The sequence below is a fragment of the Neolamprologus multifasciatus genome, chromosome 18, assembly GCF_963576455.1.
Source record: "Neolamprologus multifasciatus chromosome 18, fNeoMul1.2, whole genome shotgun sequence".
Classification (NCBI taxonomy): domain Eukaryota; kingdom Metazoa; phylum Chordata; class Actinopteri; order Cichliformes; family Cichlidae; genus Neolamprologus; species Neolamprologus multifasciatus.
The window spans coordinates 3,896,398-3,914,674 of NC_140456.1; the positions used below are offsets into that span (position 1 = coordinate 3,896,398).

General features: G+C 38.9%; 2 protein-coding genes across 3 annotated transcripts; one reads left to right on the plus strand and one right to left on the minus strand.

The window, feature by feature from the left end:
- The first annotated feature begins 4,460 nt into the window (after positions 1–4,460).
- On the plus strand, positions 4,461–6,562 carry LOC146497051 (tripartite motif-containing protein 16-like). 2 transcript variants are annotated; one of them, XM_085140717.1, is made up of 2 exons: positions 4,461–5,298; positions 6,006–6,146. In XM_085140717.1, the coding sequence occupies exons 1-2, from the start codon at positions 4,495–4,497 to the stop codon at positions 6,060–6,062; spliced, it is 861 nt and encodes a 286-aa protein (XP_084996843.1). In that variant the 5' UTR covers positions 4,461–4,494; the 3' UTR covers positions 6,063–6,146. The 2 variants fall into 2 exon arrangements, with proteins under 2 accessions (XP_084996843.1, XP_084996842.1); XM_085140716.1 differs by having other exon boundaries at positions 4,461–6,562.
- Positions 6,563–12,436: 5,874 nt separating this feature from the next.
- Positions 12,437–15,493, minus strand: LOC146497052 (E3 ubiquitin-protein ligase TRIM35-like). The gene has a single exon (XM_085140834.1). It carries the CDS (start codon positions 15,338–15,340, stop codon positions 13,916–13,918), a length of 1,425 nt encoding a protein of 474 aa, XP_084996960.1. The 5' UTR covers positions 15,341–15,493; the 3' UTR covers positions 12,437–13,915.
- Positions 15,494–18,277: the final 2,784 nt, after the last annotated feature.

An 18,277-nucleotide genomic window follows, 5' to 3' on the forward strand; every position in this document is an offset into this window, starting at 1 on the left:
TTGGTAATAGGGGTGGCAAACACTATCGAAGTCCAAGACCCACAGACAAAACCAACCAACCAATGAGGTTACAACTCCATGAAAGCTGCAGAATCTAAACTCTTGGGACCAAACAGAGAAATGACAAACTGACTCTCTGCCAAAGGACAAACGGAAACTGACTCCATATATACACACACAGCTAACGAGAGGGGAAAGGAAACACTCGGGAAACGAGAACATCTGAAATTAATCAAGAACAACGAGACAAAGGAAGCTTGTCTTGTTGTGTCAAATGCAAGACACAAGAAACAACTGCGTATCAAATTAAAACAGGATGTAACAAATGGGAGAGAGACAAATTCTTAACAAGAAACAAAAGTAGACTGAGGAGGCTATACTAAACTGCACCCCACACATGTAAATACAAACCAGTGCTCAAAATGTAAAGAGAACCCAAGATACAAAAGTAACCAGAACTAAAGACTAAAAGTCCAAATGATAATCTAAAGTACAAAACTCAAAGTAGCATCAACTTTACAAAGCAAAATGTTGCCATGTTTGTATGTCTGAATAAGTTGAACAATTACAGGATATATTAAGATGCATCTAAAATGCATTCCTGCTGGCTGCAGGGTGACTCAGGTGTCAGTGTTTCAAACTTAAACCAAATAAAACTGTATTAAACAGCTTTCACCACTAGATGGTAGAATTAACCAACACGGCCTCAAAGCTGTGGCCACACAATGTGATGAGCTCCATAGTCAGAGGAGCACAAGGTTTGCTTTAGACAGCTTTTCATTACTAATGAGAAAAACTAAATAGTGGAGCAGTGTTGGTTACATGGGCAGCAAAAAGAAACAACATTGAGCGCCCCCAGACATTTGCTCAGTTTAAGCTGCTTTCACTTATAAGTTTTTGCTGAAACTGAAGAAAGCTTTTATCTTTTTAGGTTAGTTAGTTAGAGTCATCTCAAGGCATTTAATAAGTCTGATATCTCTATTAGAGGAACACTCCCCATGATTCAACAGTACCCTATGAGCAAGCACTTGGCAACAGTGGTGAGAAAACAGGAAGAAACCTGCAACATAACCAGGACTGGGAAAGGTGAGGATAAAGAGGGCAAACACCTGGCAGGTTGTTTGGATGTGTCAAGTGTGTCTGGAAAATGCAACTCTTGAATTAGAGACACATGGCAGCCTTCCCAAAAGAGCAGCAATATCAATATTTTAGATTTCACTGAAACCCATCAGGGTTTACAACAACACCTCAATCACCTCTGCCAGGCCCAGACAATTTGGGTGTGGGATTTTATTTTTCACTTATTTATTTTTTAAATATTTACAATCATTATTTAACTCTGCACCGGAAGTCTGTTGAGAGGAGTTACCAGTGGCGGTCCTAGCCTGTTTGGCGCCCTGGGCGAACATCCCCAACACACACACATAAAACTTTATGTGTGTGTGTGTGTGTGTGTAAATATGTGTATAAATATTAAGGATTGTACATAAAACATAACAAACATAAAACTGTTGTCGGAACCATACTGAATTCCGCCAGAGAAACATACACACACACACATGAAGAGAGAGAGTATGCAAACAGCTACCAGACAGCCATCATAATATGTCATACAATGAGAACAGGACAAATCAACAATTAACAATGACTAATTAATATTAAAATCTGTAACATAATGTAATTTTTGTAGTTTAGTCTGTTACTGTTACTATTTTTACCATTTCTTCTTGGAGCAACTGTAATCCACATTATTTCCTTAGGGATTAATAAAGTATTCTGATTCTGATAGTTTCAGGATGACCTGCCATTATCCAATCACACATCTGCTTACCTGTATCTTTTGCTCGTTTCTCCTCCTCTTCTTTTCTCTTTTTTCTAAACTGAGGACCTGATGGCTTTGAACCTTTCTTGTCCATCTTCCATTGGTTTTCATTTTGCACTCCAGTACGAACACCCGTTCCCCAACCTGAGAATCACCACAACATAACCTAACAGACCTACACCTTAGTTAACAGATTCACTTTGTCTAGGGTTTATTTCTGGGATTTCGCATCATGAGTACATAATGGGCTTGGACTGACAACATTATGAATGAAATGTGCTCTATCTGGAAGCAGCCGCCCCCCTGCCTTTTCGACGGGTTGTGTGTGAGACTTTAAATCATCAAACTATAAAATTTAAATTTTAAATTGTTATTGATCCCTTTACCCCTAGTCCTAAAGTGCATATTTATTTTCTTACTGTTCTTATATATATTGTTTGTTTACTTGCACTGCTGTAACTGGAGCCTCGTCGTCTCGTCTCTCTATATACTGGACTGTATGTAGTGGAGATGACAATAAAGTTTTACTTTGACTTCAGCAGCGAGCAGGTGCACTGAGGGCTCTCGCGCTCACAGAATTTCGAAAAAACATCGGTGCAAATTATAAGTCTGTATTATAATGTCTGGTGTTTTCATGTTTGTTGGTTTGTTTTTATTTTGTTTTATTTTGCGAGTTGGTTATTAGATGCTGCTCCAGCCAGAGACTCCCCCGCCGCCCCGTCCTCTCCTTCCTGTGACGCAAGCAGCGGGCGCACCTCGCAAACGGAGGGCGCTCTTACTCCCAGCAAATGGGCGATAGAAAACCGATCGGTGCCTACGACATTCCCAGTATGCGCCGGCATGACGTCGGGGCAGCATGAGTACGAGCTTCTTTTTACTTTTTTATTTTTGCCGATGCCCGTGATGCCACCCCGGGCAACAGCCCGTGTCGCCCGTATCAAAAACCGCTACTGGGAGTGACTATATTTCTTTAACATGCCCCATACATGTGTTTTTATAATATACAAACTCAGCAATGTACACCATTTAGTTAAAAGTGGAAATGCATTATCACTGCTTAAGAGGACGTTGTAGTGGCAAAGTTGAAAAGACAAAGACCAGTCAAAACAAATCAAGGACCTTATTTCTAAACGAGGGGCTAGCATGGACATGGTTTGGTTCAGGGGCGATTCTAGGATCAGAGCTTTGGGGGTGTTGAGCACCCAGAAAGCTGCCAAGATACACTTTACTCGTCACAAAAAGACTTCTTTCCTGTCTCTGTCAGTCCCTGCATCCTCCCTGTCTTCATCGTCTGTTGTCTTTGTCTCCGTTATCAGTCATCATCATTTTACCCTCTCTGTGCAAGTCTGCAAATTTCTTTATTAAATCATAAGATTCTTAAATTCATCAAGTCTCTCTGTGCCTGGGTCCTCGTCACAAAACATGACATCACTGTTTTGTACATTTGAACACAATTTAATCCCACATTTGTGAAAGAAAAGCAAAACACTTTTCTAAAGTATGTAACAAAACCATCAAATCTGATTAGGTTTAAGGTTATTTAAATGCTGCAAAAGAAGAATGGATTGGAATAAAAAAAAAAAAATACATATCCTAACCTTAATTACTGGGGGGAGAATAATGAGTGATGCTCATAGTGAGTAAAAAGTAAACTGAGTGCATTACTGTGAATCTGTGGCTGCGACTAATCATTTTACTGGTAGATTAATTACCTAATAACTTAATTAGTCATGACCAGTGATAGGAATAACGGCGATAAAAGTAACGACGTTACTTTTTTCAGTAACGAGTAATCTAACTGATTACTATTCCTATCGTTACAACACCATTGCCGTTACTAACAACAAAATGCGGTGTGGTCGTGTTACTATTTTTCAACAAACAGACAGTTGAAGCTGTCTTTAGCTTACCGCATCTTATATCAGTTGCACGGAATTAGCCTACATCTGCTGCGCGCGCTCCCGTGGACGGCAATCACTTTCTGGCAGACGATCACTTTTTGGCACAACACCTTGAGCTATGGGGGCAAAACAATCGTATGAGTCCTGCTGTTTGACTGAGGAAGAATAAAGTAGTCGTGGTAAACCAATCACATGGCCACTTCAAAATGACAAAGCAACAAGGTGATATATACCAGTTTTTAAATTGTGCTGATAGGTCACGTGAAACCAGAGTCATGATAAACCGGTACCGGTCCGTGAGTCGTTTGGTACCGGGCCGCGAGTTGAGGCTCAGGTGTGAAATGTATAGTTTTCAAGGTTTTTATCGGTTTTCAGCGTTATTTTGTTATCGTTTACTTGGTTTTTCTTGGTCTTTTCACGTGTGTTATGAATAAATTTTCCTTTTTTCGGTACCGGTACTAGTTTTATTTTGTTGTATTTATCCGCGACACCTTAAAGGCCGTCCATGAAAATATTGTCGGGCATAAACCGGTCCGTGGAGCAAAAAAGGTTGGAGACCGCTGCACTACATAACACCTCAGCTCTGTTCACGTTTCCGTGTTCCCTCCCCTTCAGAGCTGCAGTTTGAAGATGGGTGTAGCCAACATGTGGTGACGTGTAGGAGCTGACAGGTCCCATTCGCTACAGAAACATGTTATTTAGATCAGAGCTCAGAGTAGTTTCATTTATAAGGAAGTGAAAGTAACAAAGCTACTGACACTGAGAGGAGAAATGGCGCAGAAAGGAGTTCAGCTGGACCGAGAAACCTTCTCTTGTTCGATCTGTTTGGATCTACTGAAGGAACCGGTGACTCTTCCCTGTGGACACAGCTACTGCATGAACTGTATTAAAAGCTTCTGGGATGAAGAGGAAAAGAAGAAAATCTACAGCTGCCCTCAGTGCAGACAGACGTTCACACCGAGGCCTGTCCTGGTGAAAAACACCATGTTAGCAGTTTTACTGGAGCAGCTGAAGAAGACTGGACTCCAAGCTGCTCCTGCTGATCACTGCTATGCTGGACCTGAAGATGTGGCCTGTGATGTCTGCACTGGAAGAAAAATGAAAGCCTTCAAGTCCTGCCTTGTTTGTGTGATCTCTTACTGTGAACAACATGTTAGGCTTCATTATGAATGTCCTGCCTTTGAAAAACACAAGCTGGTGGAGCCCTCCAAGAAGCTCCAGGAGAACATCTGCTCTCGTCACGATGAGGTGATGAAGATGTTCTGCCGTACTGATCAGCAGAGTATCTGTTATCTCTGCTCTGTGGATGAACATAAAGGCCACGACACAGTCTCAGCTGCAGCAGAAAGGACTGAGAGGCAGAGAGAGCTGGAGGTGAGTCGACAAAACATCCAGCAGAGAATCCAGGACAGAGAGAAAGATGTGAAGCTGCTTCAACAGGAGGTGGAGGCCATCAATCAGTCTGCTGATCAAACAGTGGAGCACAGTGAGAAGATCTTCACTGAGCTGATCCATCTCATCCAGAAAAGAAGCTCTGATGTGAAGCAGCAGATCAGATCCCAGCAGGAAACTGAAGTGAGTCGAGTCAAAGAGCTTCAGGAGAAGCTGGAGCAGGAGATCACTGAGCTGAAGAGGAAAGATGCTGAGCTGAAGCAGCTCTCACACACAGAGGATCACATCCAGTTTCTACACAACTACCCCTCACTGTCAGCACTCAGTGAGTCTACAGACTCATCCAGCATCAATATCTGTCCTCTGAGCTACTTTGAGGATGTGACAGCAGCTGTGTCAGAGGTCAGAGATAAACTACAGGACATTCTGAGAGAGGAATGGACAAACATCTCACTGACAGTCACTGAAGTGGATGTTTTACTGTCAGATCCACCAGAGCCAAAGACCAGAGCTGAATTCTTAAAATATTCATGTGAAATCACACTGGATCCAAACACAGCGTACAAACACCTGTTATTATCAGAGGGGAACAGAAAAGTAACATATGTGATTCAACAACAGTCTTATTCTGATCATCCAGACAGATTCACTAACAGGTCTCAGGTCCTGAGTAGAGAGAGTCTGACTGGACGTTGTTACTGGGAGGTGGAGTGGAGAGGGGAAGGAGTTTATGTAGCAGTCGCTTACAAGAATATCAGCAGAAAAGGAGGGTATTATGAATGTAACTTTGGACGTAATGACAAATCTTGGTCATTATATTGTGACAACAACAGTTATACATTTTGGTACAACAACATCCAAACTCGTGTCTCAGGTCCTCGTTCCTCCAGAGTAGGAGTGTACCTGGATCACAGAGCAGGTATTTTGTCCTTCTACAGCGTCTCTGAAACCATGACTCTCCTCCACAGAGTCCAGACCACATTCACTCAGCCGCTCTATGCTGGACTTTATCTTAGTGGATGGTTTGTGTTTGGAACAAGTGTTGAATTCTGCAAACTGAAATAAATTTAGATAATTATCAGCTGCAAGAGTGAGGTTGGTATTAATTTTAAATTTTTGAGTCTTTTTGTTTGTCTTTATGTATAACATTATGGCAAAAAATAATCCAGTATAAATCTAGTGCAGCAAGTTTTTTTCACAAATAGCAGTTGGAATTTGTTTATATGTCTGTTGGGAGATTTTGTGTTAATGTCACCACTGTGGAAGATAGAGTCACAAAAATGTGCAGCTTTGTAGCCTGAAGATGAAGATAAACACCAGCTTGGGGGGGGATGGTCCCTTCCACCTTTACAGGAGTGGAACACTGTGTGTTGTGTTTGTAACACCTCTATAACACACCTTTCCTCCACAATGACAGCAGACTGATTAGTCATTAGAATTGGGACTGATGTGATTCAGTCACAATTCTCTGCAGTAACATTTTATTTCTGTTATTTTTAATGTTTGAAATTCTTTAACTAAAAACATTTGCTTTAAGATAAAAAGTGGAGATTTTCATTTGTTTGCTTTTTAATTTCACGATTTATTTTGTGCTCCTTGTCACTAAAAATAATTCATTGCACAGGATTAAAGGCTACTGGAAACCAATGATATGAAGTTTGTGTTCAAATAAATACATTTAAATATGTCAGTCTTCGGAACATTTTAGTGTTTTGACAGTTTTCAATAAAGATTAAACTTCAGAATGGGTTGGTACTTCTGTACTTTTGTACTTTAGCTTCACAGTGTTTTATAGACAGAATCCAGATGAGTAAACACTAACATCTTTGGTTGCAGTGTGTGTAGACTTTACTCTTTTGACTTTTGCCCATTTTATGACTAGATAGACACTGGGTGATATTTTTGTGCAAAGATCATCTATTTCACCATTTGGTTTCAACAGAAAGATGTCTTTTTCTAAATTCATGAATATGGGTTTAGCTTTGCTAAAGTACACAACTAAAGTACAGAGCACTAGTGGATAATTTTGTGGAGTGCTCTGGGAGAAATCATCTACTTCTGAATGTGGATAAGGTCAGAGAGACAGGAATCAACTTCAGAAGGACGAGGACAGCTAAAAGATCTCTGTCTATCCTGATACAGGATGTTGATGTTGATGTGGTGGAGGAGCACCTGCGTGTCTACATCAACCAACATTTAGTTTGTAGAAAAAAAGAGATGAGAAGGCCCCTTTTTCTGAAGAAAGCTGAGATCCTGAGAACTGGTGATCTTCCATCCATGTAGAACTTCTTTAAATTTGGCTACTTTCCTTTAAAAAATATAGTAAAATGCAAGCAAGGTTTATTTTTGAGTTTTATTTATAACAAGGAGGAAATTAAAGGAATAATATGAACCCTTGATCCCTTCTCTGAGGAGGAATCCAGTGATTCTGTTGCACTGTGGTACTTTTCTGCCTTTGTTTGGGTCCTTTTGTCAATGAGAAAAATCACTGCAAAACAATACAAAGCTGTTATGACTTTTATCCTGGGGTGAGACACTTCTAATAGGAGTGGTCTGAAGAGGGTCACTGAATAGCTGATAAGTATATGCTATGGGTTTAATGTACAGGGTGGGCCATTTATATGGATACACTGTAATAACATGGGAATGGTTGGTGATATTAAAGTCCTGTTTGTGGCACATTAGTATATGTGAGGGGGCAAACTCCTCAAGATGGGTGGTGACCATGGTGGCCATTTAGAAGTCGGCCATCTTGGATACAACTTTTGTTTTTCCAATAGGAAGAGGGCCATGTGACACATCAAACTTATTGGTAATGTCACAAGAAAAACAATGGTGTGCTTGGTTTCAATGTAACTTTATTCTTTCATGAGTTATTTACAAGTTTCTGACCACTTATAAAATGTGTTCAATGTGCTGCCCATTGTGTTGGCTTGTCCATGCAACCCTCTTCTCCCACTCTTCACACACTGATAGCAACACCACAGTAGAAATGCCAGCACAGGCATCCAGTATCCGTAGTTTCAGGTGCTGCACATCTCGTATCTTCACACCATAGACAATTGCCTTCAGATGACCCCAAAGATAAAAGTCTGATGAAGAATGGACCCACTATCGTTGTACCCCATATACCACACCAAACCATCACTTTTGTTGTTCCAACAGTCTTGGAGGAGTCTTTCTGAATTTTACTGACACTGGTCAGTTGTATCATTGTGAATGTCCTTAGGAATATTGGGAGGCAGATTGAATAAATTAGATTTTGTTTTTTGTCTTACTGTCTAACTGCAAATAATCTGACACTTGGTATATTCCTCTCTAGTCATTAAAAACATTTAGGGGTGCATATTTTCTACATTTGGTTATCACCTGTCCACCAGATTTTAGAGTTTGTAGTTACATTTGGGGTGACACTGGTCTCATATTGTGTACTGCATATTGTCTTTAAAATGCAGGAAAGTATTGCATGAATTTAAGCGTGACAATAGAATTTAAGGTGCTTCCTTTGATGTGGAAACTAGTTTTTGGGCACTTTAAATACTCATACATGACCCATTTATCTGTTTAGCAAGACAAATAGAGATTGTAATCAATGAGCAGATCATTTGTTAGGTTAAATGTTATTTTAGATGTTGGAACACATTTTTCTTATAAATCAAATGTTGAACATTTTTCTCACTCACTCTCACTCAAATCTGACAAAGAAAATGTTAAACTAACCTGCGAAAACCATGGGTTCAAAGTTCAATGTTAGAGCAGAAGATTCAGCTTTCTTCACTAAAACAGCTTTACATTACACAGAAATTAGTGTTGTTTTACTGTCTGATTGAAGACATTTATTGATGCATCACACCATCACAGGTAAAGTTGCTCCACAGTTTCCAACTCTGATATGTTTTAGGATATTTGTAAACTGAAAACTCTTCTCTCCCATCTTTCCATGGTCCTTGAATGCAGCATCAGTGTTACAGGTTGTGACTCCTGTGAACAAACTGACACAGTGTGATATTACACATATTTAAATCTGTCTTTACTGATGATGTTGAAGCTGCTGAAGGCTCAGTGAAGTTTTGTCTTCCTGCAGGTTAACAAGTGAAATCTGAAAGTGATGCACAACACAAGAGGGCGCCTTCATCCTGCTAACAGGGATGTAGAGGAGGTTAAAGCACCTCAGCTCAGTTTGTACACATGTTTTACATCCTGCCATGTTTTTAGGCTGAATAAAGCCTTTATCATAAAGTGCATTGTGTCATAGATCATGGTAAACTAAGCATCATTAGTTAGTAACTTATTTAGTTTGCAGTTGTATCATTCAACACTGTAGCAAGATTTCCTTCAGCTTCTGTTAAAAACAGAAGAGGACTATTGATGAGAACAAACAGCAGGGACACAGTATCAGCAATCACCGTGGTTTAACATGACCAGTAAACATCTCATAAAATGGTACGAAGGACTTCCTGCATATTGTGGTCTACAGTCTGTTTCCTTGAGTTCTGTAAGTTTCTCAGTTTTCAAGTTCTGTTTAAACATCTTTGAGTTGAGTTTTCATGTGTTATTCTAGAACTCTTGTTATGAATGCTGAGTTTGTATTTCCACTGTTTCCTAGTTTAGTTAATCATGTTTCTGTTTTCAGAATGAGTAAGAAAGAGACAGTTAATGCAAAATTCACAGCCTTAGTCAGATTTGTAGAGACACAAACTGTTCATAAATGTTTGGCAAAACATTTTATAGAGGTCAGAATCATAGTTTTTTGTTGTGTGTCAGAACAATGAGGCGACTGCTGTCTTCAGGTAAAAAACAGGACAGTGATTCACCTGCTGCTGTCAGACCTGCAGGTATCAGGCTATGATGTTCTCCTTTATAATGGACAGAAATAATTTTTTTTGGAGTGGCACAAATAATTTGTGTAGCATCTTATTGAATGCAGAACATCTAATTGTTATGTAAATAGTTTGAAATGTTTTTTTTAAAGGGTTAAAGGTAAATGGCTGCAAATAACTTTGTTGTTTGCAAAACTTTTGCATATGATTTTAAAATTGCCAATCTATATTTGCATTTAAATGTATGATATATGATTCAATAAACATGTTTGTGGTTGTTACAGTAAAAAATATAACTTTCTACTGGGATTTTATGTTTTTTGTCTGATTTTAGATCAATTGTGTTAATACAGTTTGTCAAAGTGAAAACATAACTGTAAATTCAGACACGTGAGGTTGTGCTGAAAAGAATGATACCAAACAAGGCAAAGCAAATAGTTTTTAAAGGTGAAATGTGGAGGGAAAATCAGAAGTAGTCAAAAATGGCCAATTATAACCTGGAGCCCAGAGGGTTACACATTTTTTAAAGTAAGGCAATGGTTACTTTTCAAGTAATTAATTACTTTTAGAAATTTGTAACTCAGTTGCTAACTCAGTTACTTTTTTGAAGAAGTAACTAGTAACAATAATTAATTACTTTTTCAAAGTAACTTGCCCAGCGCTGCTTACAAGCTTCTGCTCAAACAGAAGAAAGCTGTTATCTATTTAAGTAATTTTGTTTGAGTCATCTCAAGACATTTAATAAGTCTAATATCTCTATGAGAGCAAGACCCCCCATGATTCAACAGTCCCCTATGAGCAAGCACTTGGCAACGGTGGTGAGAAAACAGGGACAAACCTTCAACATAACCAGGACTGAGAAAGGTGAGGATAAAGGAAGTAAACACACACAGATTGTTTACATGTGACAAGTGTGTGTGTGTGTGTAAACATGCAGCTCTTGAATTAGAGACACATGGCAGCCTTTCAAAAACAGCACCAATATCAATATTTTAGATTTCACAGTCTCCCTCTACTTTGTTCTGTGATGATGAAAGTCTGCTGAAACCCACTGGGGGTTTACAACAACACCCCTAGTCACCTCTGCCAGGCACAGATAATTTAGGTGTGGGATTTTTTTTTTTTTTAATTTATTTATTTTTTAATATACAAACATTAGCAATCATTACTCTGCAACTGTAGGGAAGTCTGCTGAGAAGAGTGACTATATTCATTTAACATGCCCCATGCATGTGTTTTTATATTATACAAATGCAACAATACTGAATCCTCTTGAATGATTGAATAAATGGATGCATTGTATTAGCATAAAATCATGGTAAAAATACTTCCTAATAGAACCCTGTGGCTGAAGTTAATTTTTAACTAATGTGTTATCACAGTAATACAAAGAAATGTTCCAGCCTCTGAGTAACTTGGTGGTTTCATGCTAATCTACAGGATTTACAGGACAAGCTGTGGAACACTTTCTCCAACAGACTTGTTCAGATTTGCTGTTACCATGGCAGATACAGGAAATCTGTCACAATGTGCAGCAGCACACTGTATAAATTTGACGAAGAGGACCCAAAATGTAGACAGCAAGGCAAGCGGGACAAAACTTGAATTAACAAAAAACGAGCCGTTTAATATGGTGGATAGAGAAATACAAAGTAATACATGAGGCAAACAAAGATGAGAATAAACAATAACCTATACTGGCAATACTAAAACTAAACATGAAAAACATGAAACTTGGCATGGATACAAAGCTACCTGGAACATAGAGCATGGCACATGGAACCGTAGCACAACTGGCCAAGACTGAATGAGAAAACACAGACTAAATATACACAGGAGGATAATGAGGGAAGTGGAACACATGGGGAATACACATACATGAACATAACAACGTCACAAGGGGAGAGTAAAACTAAACACAGAATACAGGCACACAGGACCTCTTCAAAATAAAACAGGAAATATAATGAAACGCAGACATGACAACATGAACTTGACAACAAAAGACATGCAGATATGAAATGCATAAAGGACAAGGGAGACTTAATACAGGGGTTGAAAACACAAGGGGAAACTAAAAAAACAAATGAACTTAGAAAACCCAATGAAGTTAAACATAAACATCAAAAATAAACTAAAACCCAAAACGCTGGGTCAAAAGACCCAGGATCGTGACAAAATCTGCCCTTTCCATTGATGTCTCATATGTTCGGGTGATCTCTTTTAGTTCAAAAGAGGAAGGAAATCACAAAAAAATTCAATAGGAAAATTATTTTTCTTCAGTTCCCAGGAGGATATATCACATATTTCGTTTTTTCCATATTATGTCAACTTCTTGTACACAATCTTATAGCTAGTTCCACTTTTTAAACTCTATTTTAAATGAAAAATAACAAAAATTAAAAAAATCACTTGCAGATTTATCTTTTAAAATGATAAGTACATAAAAAATAAAGAAAATGAATAAATAAATAAACAAAACTGTTAGCTAAGGAGTCCCAGGTAGAGATGCACCGATACCCGATACTGGTATCGGGTATCGGGGCCGATACTGTAAAATGTGTGTGTACTCATACTCGTAAAAGTTAACCGATACCATGAACCGATACCAACTTATTTCATTAATCACAGGGTGTCTTGTCATTTCTGTTGTAGTTTTTAGATTGGTCACTAGGGGGACATCCCGCGCTAAACAGGCACAGGGTTAGGCGAGTGAGACTGACGGCTCCAGATAAAAAAGAGAAACTGGAGGCTGCTGTAGCTAGGCTAAACAAAATGTCAGCAGTGTGGAACAGCCAACTTTAACTCAGGTTTTGGAAAAGCGATGAAAAATGTCAAGAGAAAATCCACGGGCAGTTAAAATAACAGAGGCTCTGACTCATTTTATCGCTCTGGATGACCAGCCAATGCCGGTTGTGGAAAACATAGGATTGCATTGTCCTCTCAGCATACTCGAGCTGCGATATGAAATTCCCAACCGCCCACACATCAGGGAGATAATGGTGCCAAAACTTTCTGAAGAGGTAAAGACAAGCAATGTGTGCGATGTCAGTCCTCGGTTTAACGGCCCAGTGGACTGATGATCCACGGGCAGATGAGGAGTTTATTCGTCAATGCCAAATACTTTTGTTATTTTGTTTGTTTGTTTACAATATGGACACTCTGCAATAATTTAAAAGTTAATTTTATTCCAAACAGAAGTGTTTATTTATTATTCTGAAAGCTCGAGACAGTGCCAATAGTTCAGTGATATTTTGTTAAATTACAATGTGGAGACTCTGCAATAATTTAACAGAAGTGCTTATTTTTCACTTGAAATTTTTTTGTAGTCATTTTTATTAAGATTTTATTTTTTATCGGCAGATAAAACCTGTCTTCCAATTCATTGTATTTGTGTGTGTGTGGTAGAAGTATCGGTTTTTGTACTTTGTATCGGCAAGTACTCAGATCCAAGTATCGGTATCGTATCGGTTTGAAAAAATTGGTATCGTTGCATCCCTAGTCCCAGGCTATTTATTTTCAATGGAAACTGAATTTTTCTAGTTCAGAAAATTTACTTAGACACTTTCTAAAAATAAAATCATACTATGCGTTTGTTGGTCATTTATGGTCTACTAACAATATTTTAGATTGCTATTTACACTGACATCTACACATTTACTAATTTATTCATGAATGAACAAGTATATTTAATAATATACTGTTAAACTCAAAATCTCAGCAGCAAATATTCATTATCTGAACAATAATGTAATTCTATTGTTGCCATCTTGCTTAAAACTGGAACTTAAAAAGCAAAATACCAGCCCAGAATTTCTCAGCAGGTATTAACTACCATTGCAGCTAAACCAAAATCTGCAGTTTTGCAATAAAATGAAACAATTCTGCAACTACATAAAAGCTTCTTTTTTTAAATTATAACTCATAAGAGAGTAAATTTAGTAGCCTGGAAAGATTAACCTTGAGCATGTTTAGCTAGTTTAGAAACCAGACCAAAAACCTGTGTACAAAGGGGTCATGTTCTTTTCCACTGTTACAGTTGATGGTAATATCTTCATTTGTATGTTATTTGTTTCAAAGTAAGGAAACAGCTTCTCAGTGAAAGTCTGTCTGAAGGTGTGTATGTGTGCATTAGTGTCAAGATCAAAGAATGAGAGCTTCCCTCTGTCACAGTCCAGCTGAACTCTGACTCTCTGGAGGTTCTTCACTGAAAGAGTTTTGCGAAGATGTGGTGGAGAGGCTGCAATGTATCTTCCATCCTCGAGATATATTTCCCAGAATCCAGTTGGTACAGGCCCCTTTTTCCAAACAGAAGCCTTTACCACACCTAAGCACCAGTATCCATCTGGTCTGACCTCAACATCCCAGCTGTGAATCCCTGTGTTAAAGCACTCAGAGCCCAGAACAACTGGATGATATTCAAACCTCTCTGGATTGTTAGGAAGGCTCTGTTTGATTCCACGTGTCAAACTGGTCAGATCCTCAGATAATATGAGTTCTGGATGAGCAGAGTTTGGATCCAGAATCACAGGAGTGTAAGAAATGATCTCCTTCATCTTATTCCAGATGTTGTAGGTCAGGTTGCCCACATATTTTGGCACATCTACCAGAGCCCCAGAGCCCAGCTCTGGCTCCTCCAGCTGAAGGCATTGCTTGACTCTTTCTGCTGTAGCCTTGTAGCTGTCTAAGAATGAGACATCTTCAGCATGCAGCCCCTCTTCTGTGTTTCTGATTGTTTCTGAAAGAGCTGCTATTTCTCTGCTCAGAGACTCAGTCTTCTCTTTCATCTTCTTAAACTTCATCTCTTCTTCTTTTCTGAGAGCAGTGATTCTTGCCTCCTCTTCCACTTGTAAAAACTGGTGAAATTTCTTAAACTGCTCCTTTATCTGCTTCTCTGTCTGCTGGGCCTGGACCGTAATGTGTTCTGCTGTTTGATCATATTTTACTTTAACTTGTTCAAAGATCTTTAGTTTGTCTTGTAAGGGCTTTAGGTGTTTCTTAAGCTCCTCTCTATAATCATGTGCAGCTTCTTCAATTGGGTTGAATCTGTGATTTTTGTGTGCTTTTGAATCTCTACAGACAACACACACTGGCTGCTGATGGTCCTGACAGAAAAGTTTGAGTTTCTCAGAGTGAAGAGTACAGAGAACCTCAAATGCCGCAGATGCGTTTTGATCTCTCTCTAGTAGGAAGGCCTCACACAGGTTCTTTAACACCAAGTTACAGGGTGGATCATTCAGCAAAGATATTTTCTTGCAAAGTGGACAGGTATGCGCCGTATTTTCCCTCCACCATGTCTGCAGACAGTCTCGACAGAAGCTGTGGCTACACGATAGGATGACCGGCTCTCTATAGATGTCATGGCAGACAGGACAGGAGAGATCCTTTTCACACGGAGAAGACATTTTTTCTAGGAGAGGCAGGAATAAAAATGGTGAGCCTTCCAGAGAGGAAGTATCTTGAAACTTACTTTCACTTTCAGCTGTGGCTTCTTTAAAACTGTTTAAATATAGAATCAGCAGCTTAAAGTTGAAACGACAGTTCACCAGTATTTTCTGTGATTTAGGGTTCCCAGTATTCTTCTTGTTGTAGTTGTAATTCCTCCCTGTTTTGACGCTGTCCAGAAAGTGAAACTGTCATGTTGCGTGTAATATGACACCAGTGAATGTAAGAAACGTCACAGTTGATATTTGACACCCACAAGACTATAAATGAGGAACATGTGTGGTCCCTCCGCGCTAAACTGTACAATTAGTCCACTAGCGAGTAATTTCTTGAACTGCTGCTCATCAAAATAATTTTATCATACTCATGAAGGTATGGTATTGGGCAGTGTTAGGTAAGTTCTTTAGTAATTAATAACTAATTACTTAGTCAATATTGTATTTAAAATACTATCTAATATCTAATTACTGTGTCTGAAAAGTAACTTAATTACTAAATAAGTAATTTAACTAAATACTTCTTAAAATCCCTATAAACCTTGAGTGGACAAACAATAGAAATTAAACTGTTTAAATAATAAATATTTTTTTTAAAGACGGAGACTCTATAGCAGCGGTAGCATGTCTTCCACAATGTAGCCTGCAACAAGGGCGTAGATTTGGCATGGACGGAAGGGACATGTCCCCACCAATATCCAGCGATTATTGAATTGTCCCCACCAATAATTTGATCTCTTCGAGTAAAGAAAAACAAACCCGATAGAAAGAAAAAAACGATCTGTCAGCGTCTCATTCACCCAGCGGTGCAGAAAGAGTTAAATTACGTTCTCTACTGGAGTCCTACGTCACGTGACAAATATGGCCAATGTGATTGGAGCTCTGTTTAGTTTCAGCAGCGGCAAGCCTGCGCTGCGAGGAGGAGAGGAGGACGGCAGCAACTAGGAAGAACCTGGATATAAGAAAGTATTTTTCAAAGAAACCTGTAAGTCACTTAAAGTCAAGTTTACTCATATGATGTGTCCGTCACAATAACGTTACAGGCTATGCTAGGCCATGAAAACACTCCTGATTTTTCCGGGGAATCCGGAATTTCAGTGCCCCTCCCGAAAATCTCCCGGGGCGACCATTCTCCCCAATTTCTCCCGATTTTCCACCCGGACAACAAAACTGAAAACCATATCCCTGACTGGCCCAGCCAATTCCAGTTTCCAACAATGGCTACTATTACTGCAGCTACTTAGTTTTAATATTACTCTTATTACTCTTTCTGGGTCGCAAAATAAACTTTTAACACATTTTCAGGCGAGAATGTAGCTGTGTAAACGTCAAATAACTTAAACATGTTATTGTTTGGCCTTTTCCAGTGCTTTAGTTGTGTTTTATTTGTTGGTGAGTAAATCGTTTTGGCTGAGATTAAAGTTATTAGATTAAATTAGATTAAATAAAACTTTATTAATCCCTCGGGAGGATTCCTCCGGGTTCTCACACGGCTGAATAAACTGCTGTGTGAAAACAGCAGTTTATTCGACCATTAATATATTTTAGACAGCAAGGAGCAGAAGGCAGGTGACGTAATTCTGAAGGCCAGACCGTCCAATTTCACAGTCGCTCATTTCCGGTCTACCCGGCTTTCGGAGGACCCGGCCCACTTAGACCACAGAGGCCGGGTACTCAGGTGGACGCAGCCACTGAATTTGGACACCCCCGGCCTGTTTCCGGTCGGACAATAATAACGGTGACATTTAACTTATTTTATCCGATAAATAAACACTGTAAAATCACGTTTTTTGTATATATATATGTACATGTATATCCCCCCAGCCCCTTTGAATGTCTCCCTAATTCTGAGGTCTCAAGGTTGGCAAGTAGGTGCTAGGCTTGGTCCACATCAGTCTAAAATTGTATGTAACCATGAATAATGTGATTCCATGTCCACCAGGAGAGACTGGACAGTATAGATGTAAAACAAATATGCCAGCAGTTCATTTCAGCTAAGGAGAGGAGCAGGCATGTGTTTGTTGTGTGGGGCATGTAGTCCATGTCTGTTGCTGTAACAGTAGTTTATGTTTAGAATAAAACATTCCAGCTCACTGATCGATAGAGGGCAGTAGTGCCTAAAATGTTGCATAATGTTGCTGAGAGATCTTTTACTTTGGGGTAATCTTAGATGAGTAGTTTTATGGACTACTCATGGTCATTCAGTGTTCCCTTAGTGCTAATGTGTCAGAGATGTTGGTGTACTATAACTGAAGTAATGTTGTTAAGTCCTTAAAGTCATATTCTTTTATTGTCATGACTGTATTTGAAGCTAATTTTATTTTTGTATGATACCTGATTTATATGGAATATGACTGAAGTAAACTAAGTAAAGTAAAGTATGCCACAACCAAATCTACACCCTTGCATTCTGCCATGTTTTTAGGCTGAATAAAGCCTTTATCATAAAATGCATTGTGTCATAGATCATGGTAAAGTGGATCAAAGCATCATTAGTTAGTCACTTATTTAGTTTGGAGCTGTATCATTCAACACTGTAGCAATAATTCCTTCAGCTTCTGTTAAAAACAGAAGAGGATTGATGAGAACAAACAGCAGGGACACAGTATCAGCAATCACCATGGTTTAACATGACCAGTAAACATCTCATAAAATGGTACGAAGGACTTCCTGCATATCGTGGTCTACAGTCTGTTTCCTTGAGTTCTGTAAGTTTCTCAGTTTTCAAGTTGTGTTTATACATGTTTGAGTTAAGTTTTCATGTGTTATTCTAGAACTCCTGTTATTAATGCTGAGTTTGTATTTCCACTGTTTCATAGTTTAGTTAATCATGTTTCTGTTTTCAGAATGAGTTTTTTTGTTTGTTTGTTTTTAAATAAAGTGTGTAAGAAAGAGACAGTA